The following is an 18,189-nucleotide window of genomic DNA, read 5'->3' on the forward strand; positions in this document are numbered from 1 at the left end:
TGTCCTTTAAGACATTAAAGACGTCATACATATACAACAGGTAAAATGGCATTGATTTTTACTTCAGTAAACAGATGTCGACTATTTCTATTGTTTTTACTGAAAATTTTAAACAAAAATGAATTTATATTTACTTCTAGATAACAATATCTAAATATGTTTGAAGGATGATGACAAAAATGTTATACCGTTATACTTATATAAAAGTAAATGTAAGGTATTTGTCATTTAAACAGCAACCTAACACATAAAAATGTTTCATATTAGGTCATCAGGGCTCTTTACCTTCTTGTATGATTTGACTCTTTAACTTAATCATTCGGGGTTTTTTTGTAGACGAAACACAAGTATGTACAAAATTATAAGCCTAGTATCTTTGCTTACCCTTCCGGAGCACCCGAGATCACCCCTAGTTTTTTGGTGGGTTCGTGTTGTTTATTCTTTAGTTTTCTATGTTGTGTCATGTGTGCTGATTTTTGTTTGTCTTTTTCATTTTTAGACATGGCGTTGTCAGTTTGTTTTAAATTTATGAGTTTGACTGTCCCTTTGGTATCTTTCGTCCCTCTTTGATGAGTTTTTCTTTGGTTTTATCGACTTTTAAGCATTATGGAAATAAAATTATTCTCATAATTTATCCTGGTGAATTTTCATAAGTTTATTGTATTTCCCGAACACAACCTAATTGAATTGTGTCGTTTTGAATTGCGAATAACACAAAGTTTGGATAGCCGATATGTCTATATATTCGCTATGTTTGCTTTAAAAAATGAAGAAAAAAAAACAATGCTAAAAAGGGTCAAAACAAAAAGGTAAAAGTTACTTACTCTATTCTGTTTTTCTCTTTATTTTCGAATTCTTCTTGTCGCTTTATGACATCATTAAGTGCTGCAAGTTCAACTGAACTTAGTCCTGTAAGATCCGGCGATGGTGGAGGTTGTGGACTTCGAGAACGTTTACATTCATTGTTATTAGGATTTAAATGACGACCTTTGAATGCCTGAAAAATTAAATAATAATTGATTAATACTGATCACACAAAACGATGAAATGGAGTTTACTATTATATCAGCATAGGATAGTATCCAAGATATCGAAATTGAAAGCTGGTTTAAAAAAGGGATACGTGGTACGATTTCCATGTAGACAAATATCCGTAACGACCATAGAATAAAGATGTGAACAAAAACAGTTCACCATTGCATAAAACCAATACTGCATAGTAAGCTATTACAATTCCCGGAATGACAAAAGTGAAAACAATTCAATAGAAAACCAACAGTCTAGTTTATTCAAAGTCAAATTAACAAAATCAAATCATGGTAAACAGCGACCAACATCAATCACTGTTTCGATGATCCTGGGTTGGAAAGACGGACAAAAAACGTGGTTGTGTTAAATGTGCTTATGAACTCTCGAAACTGTGCATTTCAAAATTATTATAATTATTTTTTTTGGTAATGATTTTCAAAACCAAACATTGGAAATCAAATGATTTAAAGAGTAACAACACATAAATCAAACAGGAGACAAACACCAGCTAAGGAACACCTGTTCATCCGAGAAATATCAATAGATTTTACCTAATCATACATTTTTTTCCGAATTGACAACTTTCAATAGTATCAATATCAAAGTTATATCGAGATTCGACATAGATTTGAAAGTCGGCGTTATCTTGTACGGTGTCTGAAGTGCCTTTGACAGTAATTGATTCTCCAGTTATGTTCCACTTCGTGATCTTAACGTTACTTAATTGATTACCGTAAAATAATTATTTTCCTTTACTATCAATGACAACAATTTATCATACAGATTCTGTCCAACAATGACATATTAATAAAGAAGAAAATTCAATACCTTTTTGAAGATATTTGCCATAATTCCATCAGGATTCCTCCATCAAATCTCAACCAGAAAACATCTTGTATATGATCTAGAATTGAAAATATCGCACATTGTCATAACGAAAATGCTATTGTGTGAATGATAAAAATCGATAAAAGATTATCACTGTTGTGCTAATTGAACAGAAAATCATAATTATCACCTGTTGTGTCAAACGTTCGATGCTCACAATCTCTATAGCCTGAAAATATGAATAATTGTCAAGAGATTAAAATCTCTCTTATAGACATACTGAATGTTAGGCTTGCTTTATTTTTAGACAGAATGGACATCATCAGACAATTTATGAGAATATCCGTCTCAATAAGGAGTAGTTCCGTGTAAACGTTTTGTGCACCTGTCTTATGTTTTACATTAGAAAACTCGTGTGCTTAAAATGTTTGATATCATGTTAAGATTGATTGTTATCATTTGCAATACAGAAACAGTAACAATAAAAGAATTAAAAAGTCAATTGTTCATGAACAATTGAAAGGTCTTTCCTTTTTTCTTTTATTAATTACCTTCTTAGTTAAAAAATATATGGTTTCTAAAGACTTTTATGTTCAGAACAAGTGGTTGCTAAGGACAAAAATCATTCCTAAGGATAAAAATATTACTACCAGTATTAAAAATGTCATATGTACTATTCATAGTATTTGAAGCTGAAAAAATAAGTGATTGCTAAGGACTTATATGTCGTTGCTAGGGACAAAAATGTAATTTACAGTATCAAAAATTTCATATTTATATTATTATTTATTTCGTTGCTAGGGTCTTGACCTCTGACCTTGACCTAACTTTGTAGATCTTATTATGCTGAACATTTTTGCCATTCAAAGTTTCTTTCTATCTCTAACCACTTTTGAGTTATAAGCAAACAATCATCATTTCGAACCCCAAAAACAGTTTTGGTGCCCTAGTTCCATAACGATTGGTCCAATAATTTTGAACTAAACATAACAAATGTAGCTCTCGACAAGACACACATTTTCTACGTTACATTTTATCAGCCATCTTTTACGGTTATTGAGTAAATCCGATAACAAGCTAAGGTCAAAATCTAGGTCATGACCTTGACCTTTGACCTTAGATCGATTTTCATGGTCACGTGAATTGATGATCATTGGTGATGATCGTAGGTGGCTACAACTTACGTTTTCTGAGTTTTAGAGGCCAACCGACATTGGTTAATTTTCAAAGGGGCATAACCCTACCAATGAGTCGTTGAATCTTTTCGATCCAAAAGTAACGAAGAACCAGGGTCTCTTCCTGAACAAATTCCACCCTTTGTTTTTTTTCTACCTATTATGGTTATGGAGTTAGAATGATAACAAGGTTTTCGGTGTTAGGGGGTTAAGTTTGGCGGAAAGAATAATAATAATCAGATCAGAAGAAATACAGTAAGGTCTTTCCTTATAGAAAAAAAGAAAGACCTTAATAAAGAGGACAATATAAAGCATGAACTGAAATATAAATGGCAATTAAAATACAAGAGGTAATAAAACAGCGTTTCCAGGGAACTGGTACAACTCAAATAACTTTGTTAGGTGCGTTACAAGATATTTACTGTTTAATTGGTGCTACAAGACATTTACAGGAGTGTTATAAGACATTATAAATTACCAAGTGTTATAATACATTATACATAGACAGGAGTGATACATTGTAAGGCGTTTCATAAGACATTATACATTGTAGGGGTGAAACTATATATTATACACTGAAAAGAGTGTTACAAAATATGAAACATTGCAAGAAGTGTTACACGACATTATACACTGCAGTTGTGTTAGTAGACATTATACACTGCAATGCAGTTTCCAAGACATTAAATATTGCAAGGAGTGTTACGCGATATTACATTGTAAAGAGTGTTACTAGACATTATACATTGTAAAAAATGTCACAAGACATTACAAATTGTAAAGAGTGATACAAGACATTACACATTGTAAGAAGTGTCACAAGACAGTACACATTGTAAAGAGTGTTACAAGACAGAATACATTGTAAGAAGTGTCGCAAGTATGTTCAGTGTGGGGGCAAATCTGAAAACCGTATCAATACTTTATTTACTAATCTCTGAAAACCGTATCAATACTTCAATTTAAACGTGAAATTGCAAATATTCCATGCATGTTCAGGACAGGAACAAATGTATATTGGATGTGGCCAGAATTTTGTGTGGCACTCTCTCTGAACGAGGCATCGGATTTAACGTCCCCATTTTGGCCGGATGGGGTTGCGTACTTGTACATTCCGCATAGTCAAACAGACACCCCACGCAAGTCATCAGTGATACAAAATTCTCAAAAAAATGATTTTCAACTGTTTGTAAAATAATTTCATATTTTTTCTACACCTGATTTATCACTCAGCTTGTTCAGAAGATGTTGCATTTCTTATTTAATCACAGTGTTTTTAAAAATACATTAATTGACATTTTTCTTCTTTCTAATGTTCTCTGTAAATTTGATTTAAGTTCTTTGAGAGAAGTTCATTCATTCATTCAAGTCAATTAAAATCAAAACTTAGAGACCTAATAAGCATTGTGGTGATAAACATTGTTATTTTGGGCATTTTTATCTGGTTTATATTTCAAAGAACAGGTTATTTAGTCATTCTATTGTTGTCAAATCTTTACAAATGCATTTTTTTTTTATATATTGCAATTATTTTTCAATTCAAATTGCTACCGTTTTGAAATTATTTTTGCACTATTGTTTATCATCTTGGAGTAACAGTGCCTTTTATGCAGTTTTAAAGAATATAAGACAAGTTGTCGATATTAGTTTACATACACTTACTAAACTTTAATTATAAGCATCCGAAGCTTTAATGGTGATATACTTTCACCAGAAACGCCCAACACCAAACGAAAAAATTGATAGACAATAATGTAAAAGACCCGAAACTTGTGAAGAAGAAACAGGACCTAAAATGATAGATAAATTCATTTACGGTTAACTCTGGATGAGGCACTTTGAACCTGGGTTTCAACAATTTCTAAATAGGAAGATGGGGTATGATTGACAATGAGACAACTTCAAATCATAGACTAATGACGTAGAAGTTAGCTTTTAGTTCGATTTGGAGATCAAAATGAATTTCACTCAGTATTGTTTGTTATTCGTATATCACGAAATGAATGCTTACCTCTGATTTAGTTTCTTGCATAATAAAGAAAAAAATAATCACTATTACGAATAGTTCGTGTAACATTTTATAGGTCTATTTTAAGTTATCCAATAGACCATAGTCCATTGCAATAATTGCCAATAATAGCAGTAATTTGGCATTATCGGATGATAGATATCGTGAATTGCGTCACACATAAATCAACAGGTGAAAGTTAACTTACTTCAGTGCAGGAAGGTATCAATTTCAGAATTAGCAAGGCAAGAAAGCAACTGAAATATGAGACAACTAACTGTAGAATGTTCGGGTTTTTTTTTTTTAAATCAAGTGTGTTATTTGAATGAAATTAATGCAAATGATGTAATCATTTGATGAACATGCCATGTATGCTATTACTATCCAGATACTAAAACTCAGAAAAGGGAATGTAACACTATAAAGAGATGGAAATAATGGCATTCATCTTGTAATATGAATTCTACCCTTGATATAATTTGGACGACGATTTTAAGAATTAGATATATGGGCAATTTGATTTAGTTTCTTTTTTTCCCGTCGAAATAAATTACTACTTATTATCTGTTTTCTCACCATACACATCAAGGTACGAATCTGCTGGTTGTGTTGGAGTGACAGCCAGGTATTCTAGGAATTAGCTGACATTCGACTAAAAAACAGAATTTTTTTTTCTGCACAAATTATTTATTTCTTTTTTATATCGATCTCAAACTGGGACAGATGTGATGGGAAACAGGGACAATCAAACTGTTAAGAATAAACTTCAAAACAAGTTTACGGACAATTAAGGAATAAAAATAAACTAATTTACAATCAAAGAATAAACGACAAAACGGGTAAACGGACATCCAAAGAAACGCCAGCTACAAAACAATTATAAAGGGACAATGGCCTATAAGAAAGGGCAGGATAAGCACCGCACGGGTAGATTGGACTGGTAAATAAAGTGTGTTGCCTGGTGTGTGGGCAGTGGTAAAACGTACTTAACAGACAAGATTAATCTATTTCAGATCAATACTAAGAACGAGGAGATGTATTGAAAAACAAAAGACTTATTTAAGCATAGGAGCAGTTAGTTAGAGTAAAATACTGTATTGTCTATTTGTTCTTTATGTCGTGTTGTTGCTGTCTCAATGGCGTACATTCTACATCTAATATTATTTATATCTACTGATATACTAAAAAGCAAATGAAATTTTTGAATACTGCAATTCTTCATCACAAAGTTACAGTGGACAAAGAACAAACTTAACAACGCGATAGAGCAAGAGGGCACCCCAGAAAACGTCTCGCCTGTTTTACTTATCATTGAATTTATTTTGAAAGTCTGTAAAAGGAAGGTTTTACTATAACTAAGTATCCAATAAACTTAACATTATCAGTATTCTATGAAAATGGGATCCAAGTTATATGAACCATGCCAGACAGACATTTTCACCTAACAATAAATTCATACATCAAATATAGGTGTTTTAGTTAATCAAAGATGTAATTAACAGGAGGTAATCTGCTGGTATAGAAAAATGGTTTTTTTACACTTTGATTATTAATTTTTTTAATTAACTTCAGGTTTTAGTTTCAGATATTTTAAAACTTCAATGACTTATCTCGTTGTTAGTATTTTTTGGTATAAATTGTTACTTTTAACTGACGCTAACTTCGATTTCGACAGCATAGGATTGGGGATACAAGGCAGCACTCGCACCCGAAAAGTGGAAAGGGATTAATATAAGTTGCAAAACTTGTTTCCCAATCCACTAAAAAGAAATATGTTTAAACTAAAATTGGAGGCTGTTTTACACATTTACCAAAACGGAATACAGAATAATGATAACAGCCGTTTGATAAAGTTTACCAAAATAAACTCTAAAATTTCGATGAGACATTAATTCGGCCAATATGGCTCCGCCACGATATACATGTGATCTAATGCTGAGTTCACACGTAATGCGAATTCGATTCGCATTAACTAATTCGAATTAGTTTAATTCGCATTCGAAACGTTTTACGTCCTAACGTCAATTGCACTTGCAATGCGCGTCAAGTTTGCTTTACTGTCCTAACGACGTTAACTTTTAATTCGTATTAACAAAAACGTATTTCTAATGCGAATTGGTTAATTCGAATTAGCCAATTCGAATCAATTCGAATTAAAAAAGAAGAGTGTGTGAACGCGATTAGCGAATTCGATTCGCATTCAATTCGAATTAAATGTACGTGTGAACGAGGCACAAGCGAAATTAGACCAAAAGGATAAAAAAAAAATGTATTTGACAAAGTTCTACTTCAAAAAAAGTCTAAGAGATATCGTGTGTTATACAAAAATTTGCAAAACATCATACTAAGAAGTCGTGTTTATTTAAATGTTCAACTGTTCAGTGATGAGACAAGCACTTTCCAAATGATTTTTACAGTCTGTTTTATAGCACTGCTACACCGCTGACACAGGGAAGATTGAACGCTCACAAACACCCCGTAACATTATATTAATGCCTTGCCCTTAAGTCACGAGATTTATTGTGTTAATATCATTAATCACGCAGTGTGCATTTTTCGTTTAATTAGTTTACAATATTTCGTATCGAACACTTTTTTAAAGCTTACTATACGGTATTGGTTTATCTCATTGTTGAAGGATATTTAGTGACATAAAAACAGATTATTTCAGCCACGTCATTTAGACTTTGTATGATACTTGTCTCACTCATGCCACCTCTCTTTTTATTTAATAAAGAAACAAAAATCTCATTTTATCATCTAAAACTCTTAACTTCATCTGCTAGAAAATAGGTTTAGTGTACGGTATTTCATTTAAACGCCAAGTAATTTGGAAACTGAAATTATGAACCTCTATGCATAGAAATTACCGTCCATTGTCTAGTTGTTTTGATTTCTTGGACATCGTGTAAATTACTTTAGTGCCAGTTAAGCATTAAGTCGAGTCATTTGACATTTTAGCCTGACAACTGTCACAGGGGTTTCTAATTTTCTATCTCTACGATGTAATTTACTCTTTTCCTCTCATATCCAACGAAATAATTACCAATGTCGCGTATTAAATCTCAAGAAAATAGAATTTGGTGTCGAATTTGTTCCATGCAATTATGTTTGATATCATCCTGAAAATGAAACGTAAGATAATAGGAATCGATTGCCAATGATACATATTTTGAATTCAATTAATGGACGAAGCTCACCGAATTGTTAAATTTTAATAAAAAATATGCATGTAGACATAACAGGGAAAATAATGTAAAAACAAAAAGTAACATTTTGATCCTAATGTGTATTCCGCCATGTTGTATGCATGTTGACTTTTCTACTAAAGGATATGGTCGTTTGCTTTTATTTTGATATCTGTTTGCTATCTCATAGACGTTTATCGTTTGTTTCATTATCTTTTGATTAAGAAACCAACGTACTTTTCTAATAATTAAAAAATGATATAAATGGTTAAAACAGTGAAGTCAGAATCTATAACTGCATAAATCATAACAACAAAGTCACTAAAAGATATTCAATAAGATAAGAAAATAATGTTCACGTTTCATAGATAACAAATAAATATTGTGGAGAATTACGGACAAAATACAGACATGAGGGACAAGTCCAATTGATTACTATACTATATATAAAAATATTAATTTTCGCGAACCATTTAGGTCACGGAAATTCCAAAATATGGCATCAGTAAGGAGAGTTGTGCAAATAATGTAAATACACAGAACCCCATCCAAATTTTCTTTAGCTAAAAGTATTCATCATTTTCTATTTTATATGTACTAACAATATTCCATTTTTCTATAATTTCGATTAAAAAATTCCAAAATCTGAGTTAAAATAGGTCGAATGCCCAAAATAAACATTTTCTGATTGGTTGAAGTACTGTGGCGTCGATGATAAGCATTGCAAGCCTCGATATAAAGCACATGCTTCACAGGAATAAGTAGAGTTTTACAAATAATGTGAATACACAGATCTTCCATCCTATTTATGTTTTGCTGAAAATGTTTCAGTGTTCATCATTTCTGTTTTGATTCTGCTAACAACATTTCATTTTTTCTATAATTCTGATTTAAAGATGTGGAAACCCGTAATAAAAATAGATGGCCTCAATGATTTAAAAGCAACGCAAAAAATTCCGTTAATATAAACATGTTGAACTTCGACCCTGAGTTCAACCGGGGTTAATGTGTATTATATAATTACCGATAATGTGTGTAAAAAAGTGTAAATAGATGTGGTGGTGGAATATTGACTACTCAAATGAGGTTGTCCCGAAGTGGACGGAGAAAGATTTCCTGGTAAGGTAAGGTAATGGACCGATTCACAAATAAAGATCTCCTTGCGCTCAAATGTAATTCTTAGTGAAGTATACGGGTAAATTCGTTAACGGAAATTTATACACACTTTATCATTAATATATTACCAGGCTTTTGCATATTCACGTTTTTTTATGTTCAACTTTAGTCAAATTCAATTCTATACATTTTTTTTACGTAAAGCAATAGGAGTAAGAATATTATTTCGCGCCAATTTAACCAGCATCATCACCATCATCAAAATTATTTACCGTTATCTTTGTGAAATTTCAGTTATATAGTTTATTAATTAGAAAAATTTTGGTAAGTATTACTTATTAATGTTAAGGTTCTACTGATGTGCTTCTCTAGACCTTTTTGGCGGTCAGTTTTATCCCATTTATCTCGATATTATCCCCGATGACAGAAATGTCAACCCGACCTATTCGTGTCAAAAGTGAAAATCGATCTATTTGGTGAACAAATTTCTTCATAAACTGTACATGCATTATTTCTGTATTATTTGATAACCAATCACATTCACGTTGTATGTTTGCATGATAATGGGTTATATATTTGTGGATTGTAAGGGCGATGCAACATGTGAGGTCTGCGCGATCACGTGACATTATTATTTGTAAACAAACGTGATCCCCGTGTAACACGTGTCTGAATTATCCTTTCAAAGTGTAATGAATCTTTCAATCACTATTTTATGATATATTTTTCTGTTTTTAGGTTTGCATATCAGTAGTCAAAGTGAATTAGACTTAGTTCTGAGTAGTGTGGGTGTTTTTTAGAATTAGAAGGTAAGTCTAAAGAACTTCATAAGTTATTATATAACTGAAGTCTAAACAGATGACTCAACTTTCCCTCTAATTCTCCCTCTATTTTTGAAACCTGCACACCAAATTAAAGGGCATTTGCTCCCCTTGAACACTATTTGGCCCCTCCTCTGTCATTTCCCTTTAAATTTGCTCAAAAGTCATGAATACTTTTAGTCCATTTACAGTATTACGGCTGATTTGTGATTTTACCATCTTAACTACAATTTTCATATTGAACACATTTGACCATTCAGTATGAGTTCCCATGTATTTTTGTCTTATATGAAGGAGGGTTTAGGTCATGTTTTCCTAAACACCTTATTGCTATTTGTCTGTCTGGATTGTTAAAACCACAAAATCAAATATCGATGAATATGCAAGTTTTCAACAATCCAGGAGAATTGACATGCACGAAAAATATAGGAATCCACAGTAAGATAACTCCCCTTTAGGTTTTGATAAATTTTGGATATGACATTAGGAAGTTATAAAACTTTATTCTTTGAATATGTTTCAAGCATATTACATGCATGCTCAGCACCGCTTTTTATCAGGAATTTTATAATTTATGTCTTAAAATTCGGGTTTTATCCATTCTAATAGGTGGATTTTCAAGTTAATGAGAAAAATGCTTTGTTCACTAATTCAGCAATGCTTTAACTGTTGTGAATGTGAGCTCCCTTCGGCTATTATTAGAATCTAGATTTACATCATTCATTTTCAATGTAAGAGTTCTCCTTTCATTCAAAAGGTAGATTTCCATGTTTGCTGGTCACTTGACTAGAAACTGCATTCAGTGATATTGTTTGTCTCAATTTACTCCTGAATTTCAGATTTTTCCTAATTACCAATCACTAAAGTAAATGTCATTTAATACGTAATAAATACATGTAGTATTGTATGTAACTATCATATTCATGTTTTTATTTGACATTATGAAAGTACTATTGAGATCCAGGATTCTGACTTGAATAAACAGTGTTTGTAACACACATGGTTTATCCGTTTCTTTCCCTTCCCTTAAAAGTATCTTTCAGTTTGAAACTACCTGACAATCATACTGAGTTCACACCTAATTTGTATCGTATACAAAATACAGACATGAGGGACAAGTCCAATGGATATCGGTATAATAACTTACTATAAAGAAACTAATCATCGCTAATCCTACATTCACATATAAAAGGACTAAAAATAACGTCCTACATTCTATCATAACTTTACGAAAAAAATACAAGTTTATTAAACAACTAACAAATCGCATTCAGACTTTAGACCGTGTTCATAACCGCATATGACAATATCTAAGTTCAAGCTCCTGCCAAACAGATGTAGACAATAGTGATAATTGCGCAATTCAACTTTTAATAAATATAGACGAAATTAAACGAAACCATATAATGTATACGTTAACGAGAAGCGAAAAAAGGGAAATCCCAGAAATTGTTCAATCTAAGCAATCTAAGACGGTCGTTGTGATGCAGTTCTATAGAACCATACTATCGCAGATCGTAATTGGCTTATTTTAAGGATATTTATTAGAAATAAAAAAACCTATGATTGCGTTGGATAAATTTTATACGTGTAACAATTTTTGGGAATCGTTGAAATCCTGTGCATGCAAAACAAATTTCTTGGTAGAGGGGTCTAATTACAGCACAAACAACATTTTCCAAAATGTCAAAACAGTGAAAAGTATATATTCAGTGTAACAAAGCGCACTTGAACAACGGATGTTCTTACACCCTGCTGACTACCAACGGATGTTCTTACACCCTGCTGACTACCATTGGTGATTGATGTTCTTACACCCTGCTGACTACCATTGGTGATTGATGTGCTTACACCCTGCTGACTACCATTGGTGATTGATGTTCTTACACCCTGCTGACTACCATTGGTGATTGATGTTCTTACACCTTGCTGACTACCATTGGTGATTGCGAAATAAACGAATCCCAAGATGTAACAAAATAGATCTTAATCATTAATCTAATGCCAAACAGATAACAATAAACTTGCGGGAAAAGATGCAGAAATAATAATAAAATTGAGAATGGAAATGGGGAATGTGTCAAAGAGACAACAACCCGACCAAATAAAAAACAACAGCAGAGGGTCACCAACAGGTCTTCAATGTAGCGAGAAATTCCCGCACCCGGAGGCGTCCTTCAGCTGGCCCCTAAACAAATATATACTAGTCCAGTGATAATGAACGCCATACTAATTTCCAAATTGTACACAAGAAACTAAAATTAAAATAATACAAGACTAACAAAGGCCAGAGGCTCCTGACTTGGGACAGGCGCAAAAATGCGGCGGGGTTAAACATGTTTGTGAGATCTCAACCCTCCCCCTATACCTCTAACCAATGTAGTAAAGCAAACGCATAACAATACGCACATTAAAATTCAGTTCAAGAGAAATCCGAGTCTGATGTCAGAAGATGTAACCAAAGAAAATAAACAAAATGACAAAAATACATAAATAACAACAGACTACTAGCAGTTAACTGACATGCCAGCTCCAGACTTCAATTAAACTGACTGAAAGATTATGATTTCATCATATGAACATCAGGCACAATCCTTCCCGTTAGGGGTTTAGTATCATACCATCATAACATATATGAGAAGAACATAACCCGTGTCATGCCAACAACTGTTTTTTAAAAAAAAAAAAAAAAAAAAAAAAATGTGTTTAGTTCCGATGCAAAGACCTTATCAGTGACTCAATATTAACGCCAAAATATGCAATCTTTAATGACTTGACAACAGTATCGTAATTATATCCCTTCTTAATAAGTCTATTCAAAGGTTTTGTAAGTTTCTGAGGTGAATACTGACACCTTTGTGCTTTATAAAGAATATTACCATAAAAAATTGGATGTGAAATACCTGAACGTATTAGAAGTCTGCATGTTGAGCTATATTTACGAATGATGTCTTTATACCGATGATAAAATTTAGTAAATGTTTTGACTAGTTTGTGATATCGAAAACCCTGGTGTAATAATTTTTCAGTAATACATAAATTTCTCTCGTTAAAATCTAAAACATTGTTACATACACGAGCGAATCGTACAAGTTGAGATATATAAACACCGTAGGATGGTGACAAGGGAACGTCACCATCTAAAAACGGATAATTAACGATAGGAAATGAAAAATCATCCCTTTTATCATAAATTTTAGTATTCAGCTTTCCATTAGTGATATAGATATCAAGATCGAGAAAAGGGCAGTGGTCATTGTTAGTATTAGCTTTATTTAAAGTAAGTTCAACAGGATAAATTTCATTAATATACATACTGAAGTCGTCATTATTGAGAGCCAAAATATCATCCAAATATCTAAAAGTATTATTAAATTTGTTTATCAGATGTTGTTTCGATGGGTCTTTGCTTATTTTTGTCATAAATTGTAACTCATAACAATACAAAAACAGGTCCGCAATAAGTACATCATTGTATTAGAAATATAGATATATTTACTCTCTATTCCATTTGATTTATAGATTTCAATCAAGGAAATGTAAAACATAATATTCAGTGTATATTTTGTGACGTGACATTATTTGACGGCGATGTATTAACTAGTCGTTCGTATTCCTCAGCATCCTACTGTTAAACCGTAATTGTATAAGATGAGTAATTTACATCTAATCATTCATGTACTTATTTGTTTATTCGATTTGTTTTGCTCTCGGAGTTATTGTCACACTCAATAAAGCTGTTCATTAATGACGGTAGATTCTGCCCATGTTCTATATTCCTGGCATGCCACTTCATTAATACAATTTGTCTAGAATATATCGTTTATTTCTAGTAACGTTTATGACAGGACAGAAGCTTGTCACTTACGCTCTGTTGAGCACGAAATAACTATTTCTAGACTAAAACAAAATTGTTCTGGAAAGGAAGTTATCAACACTCAATTCTGTATTATTATATGCCTCAGTATCTGACAGTCAAATCACTAACACTTGTATAGCAAATCTAAACTGAATTTGCAGTAATTGTCGTTACGATCATGGCTAGATAAAAACCCTACAAGTGAAATCCATAGAATATGGACAAATTAAATTTACATATAATATCACAGAATAGAAACCGTCATTTTATGTGGTAAAACTGCGCTAAGCTATTAGTAAAACATTAATCATAGTTTATTAGATGTTTTATTTATTAAGAATGTGTCTGGTGGTTCTACAGATTCCATAACATGTTCAGACAGAAAGTAAGGCCATACGAGTGACCACAGAATGTCATATAAACCATGAAACCATTCATTATCAAAATAACCATGTCTGAATATACGTGTATCTAATTATCCGGTTTTTATATCAACTATTTCGCGTCTTTAAAAGAGAAGCAATATAAAATGTAACTGTATATAGATGGATAGATTACGAGTGTTAAACATTAGAAAATAGTGTTGCCTTTGACTTATGCAATGCTTGTGACAAAAGATGTTTATTTTATGCAGAACGCAGAACATGGTGCATGTGTCACAATCTGTCTAATAAGTCAACATATATTACACAGAAAAAGGAAAAAAAAAAAAAAAAAACACCACGGCATAAAAAAAAGTACAAAGAACTTCATACATAAAGCAATTTCAATTACAATCGTCGCCAGGAAACACCCTAGTAAACCCACAGTGTATTAACAAGTCTGTTTTATATTGTCTGTTGAACTGTACAATAATTTTGGTAGTCCTCTTATCCTTGAGTTGTATTATTCATTTTCTTTCTTAAAATGGTAATACAACGCCCCTATACATTAACACTCAGGGTTTTAATAACATATAAAAATTTCTGTTTGATAGGATTATTTTGAAATATCATCTAAGGGAAGAATTACAAAAGTAAAACATTGATGCTGAATTGTATTATGTTTTTTTTTCTTTTCTTCTTCGCTTGTACAATTTCGAAACAGTAACAGTATGGCGTGAATTGTGGAAAGTTACATATTTTCCCTGAACAACCTCAAAATCTTATAGAATAATATCCGAAGTTTTCAGAAAATAGTACGCGTTTGATTTGGAAAAAAAACCAAATTGTTTCAAAACTTCCAAAAGATTGTTGATTACTATTGTAATTATGTGGAGAACATTATACATATTTGGCATTATTCAAAACTAAGTTGTGTTTATAGTTCTCATTTCAAAAGAAATGCGTGTATCGTTTTGAATAAGAAGATTCTCTATAGAATTATAGGCGTGGGAAAATCTATGTCTTACGAAACAACATCTTTTTCATGGCATTTGAGTTTACCTAAATTTTCAACCACAGGGACTTCAATGTTTTCATAATGTGTTTTTCCATGTTATATGATCTTTATGGAGTTAATGTTACATCTTTTATAATTATAAATGGTTATTTTCCGTCGGAATCAGTCTGTTTCAATAAGGTGCACTTGAAAAACAAAACAAAAATACGTAACACAGCGGTTTTCGCTCACACAACACGTTATCTGGAGTGTTAGCATCCAAAAGGTTCACTTTTTATCAAATGTTTAAAAAAGGAAACAATGACATACAAGACGTTTTATATTACATCAACAGACCAAAAATAAACACCCAACGTATGTACCTATATGTTGTAAAACACTTGGTTGATAAAAAATTGAATAATGTCAACTTTCCCTGGGGGTATTCAAACAGCATAACATACTGTAGTGTATCAGTTATTGGGCTATATGTGTGGGCAGTAGAAATAACTTGTTGAGCTGCATCTGATGATCGAAACAAAATATATATGTAGCATTTAATATTTTAAAAATACGGTCATAAAAAAATCATGAAATAGGTTTATACATTTTTTATTTACATATCTGGGCCGACAATACGGTATGGCTTTTCTCATGTATGATTGCCTATAATTACTAACATCCACTCATTGGCAATCATACCACACCTATTCTTTTTGTTATATCATAGATTGACGGAAATGTTTAAAACAGCAACAAATTAGTTTTTTAACAAATTTCTGTTGACTTAGTTTTGGGCCATTCTTTTAAAGTTGAAAAATGCTCTTTTTTTCGTCACTTTATACATACGTTCTGTACATTTGTAGACCTATTTCACAATTATTTTTTTAATGTTATGTATCTTTCGAAGTATAAATGCTACATATATATATACATCGGGGTTTTTTTTATTCAGACGCTTAATGAATTCGGTATTTAAGGGATTTTTTATCCTGAACTTTCTTATCATTCTTTGATATTATATGGATCTGTTTATACTTGTGCAAGTCTTTCAAGTTTTCTGTAATAGTACATATTATTGAAATGCTTTTTTCTGAACTGATTTTTTTACGTCTCTTTCTGTGTAAACTGATTGAGAATTAGATGACAAGGGAGGTGTGAGTACTATAAGACCAGTTTAACTAGTTATCCTTTATGATACTTTATATATTGATATCAGTTTTGGATTTCTATGGTCGTTATTTATGTACTACTGATAAGTAATTAAGTCAGGGATTCTGTAAAAGTATTCTTTCATATATGTATATTATATACAACTCGTCTAAACATCAACCCAACAATGTTAGATCTGTAAATTTGCTTTCGCAAATTTTTTGTTCTTCCCTCGCCGGGATTCGAACCCATGCTACTGAGATATCGTGACACCAAATCGCCTGCACTGTAGCCGTCCCGCTAGACCACAGATATATATATTTGGTAAAGAAACCTATCTTTCCTCTATAAATAATGGCAATTGTCAAATTCTTACTAAATTTAGGTTAAGTAATCACAAATTAAGAGTTGAAATTGGTCGTCATAAACGCAGGGTAAATATGTCAGGTAAATTAGAGAATATTCCACGATGTGAAAGACTTTGTCAATATTGTAATTTTAATGTGACTGAGGATGAACTCCATTTTTTGTTGGAATGTCCTCTATATGTAACTTCAAGAACCATTTTACTTGGTGATTTATTTATGGATATCCAAAACTAAGAATACTTAATTCACAAAACCTATTCATATGGATTATGACAAATGATGATGATAATTTTATTAAAAATTTATGCAAATATTTAACTTCAAACTTAGAAGTGAGAAATAATACTGTCAAGTAAAAATTAATACAGGTTTTAATGATAATATTTGGTGAAGAGTTATCTTTATTTTGCTGAACTGACAATGTCGTATACTGTTCTTTTGTTTTTATATGAATCATACTATAATGTTTAATTTCATATTGTTTCTAAACATGTATTTATGTTTTGTCTATTATGATTTATTTGTATGTAATTGATATGCCTATAAGGGCCCTTTGATTAGGAAATAAACTTATTTGATTTGATTTGATTTGATATAGATAAGGTTAGGAATTAGGACTGTACCCAGAAACCCTAATTGTAAACGAGTATCGCATCCTAATATAACGGACATTTTGTATATACATACATTGTATAAACAGATAAAGAGTCTGTTAATTTTGATAAGATCAATGTTGATTTTGTTTTCAATATATGATATTTTTATTACATATAGTTATGAATATAATTTTACTTATGATCCTTCATCCTAATATGCTTGCACAAAGTCATGATTTTCTCCCATTGTTATGTCACCTTTACAAATAGTCGGTTAAAAGTGGACTTATATATATTTAATTCTGGGACATGATTTATCATAAATTGGCTTTGAACTAGCTTTCAATTACTGCTAGTACGCAAAGATCTGTGTTGTATGTGTTTTGTCTAAATGTGTTTTTTTCTTCTTCTTGCGGATCTGTTGTTTCAAGCCCCTTCAAAATTATTTGTACAGTTTGTTCTCATGCTGTATATGTTGTATTGATCCATATGAGTGGAAGAGTTTAGCGTTCACATACATATTTAACACTGTTACATTCTTTACGTGTCTGTCCTTATTCAGGAACTTGTAATTCAGTGCATGGTTGCTGTTGGTGCTCTCAGACAAATTTGTTTTCCGTTTATTGGTTTTGGTATAAATTTTGTCAAATTATTGAAATAACTTAACTTGGTTTTCTCTCTTGAATTGAT

The 18,189-nt window shown here is 31.8% G+C and overlaps 1 protein-coding gene across 3 annotated transcripts in view; it reads right to left on the reverse strand.

Moving 5' to 3' along the window:
• Window positions 1-18,189, reverse strand: part of LOC143055417 (regulating synaptic membrane exocytosis protein 2-like) — a 57,138-nt gene that overhangs the window by 37,884 nt on the left and 1,065 nt on the right. For all 3 annotated transcript variants that reach the window (XM_076228574.1, XM_076228567.1, XM_076228560.1), the window contains exons 3-4: window positions 1,858-1,933; window positions 825-997 (exon numbers count right to left, since the gene is read on the reverse strand). In XM_076228574.1, coding sequence (XP_076084689.1) covers window positions 825-997; window positions 1,858-1,878 — 194 coding nt within the window. In that variant the 5' untranslated portion in view covers window positions 1,879-1,933. The remainder of the gene's footprint in view (window positions 1-824; window positions 998-1,857; window positions 1,934-18,189) is intronic.

The sequence above is a fragment of the Mytilus galloprovincialis genome, chromosome 1, assembly GCF_965363235.1.
Source record: "Mytilus galloprovincialis chromosome 1, xbMytGall1.hap1.1, whole genome shotgun sequence".
Taxonomy (NCBI): Eukaryota; Metazoa; Mollusca; class Bivalvia; order Mytilida; family Mytilidae; genus Mytilus; species Mytilus galloprovincialis.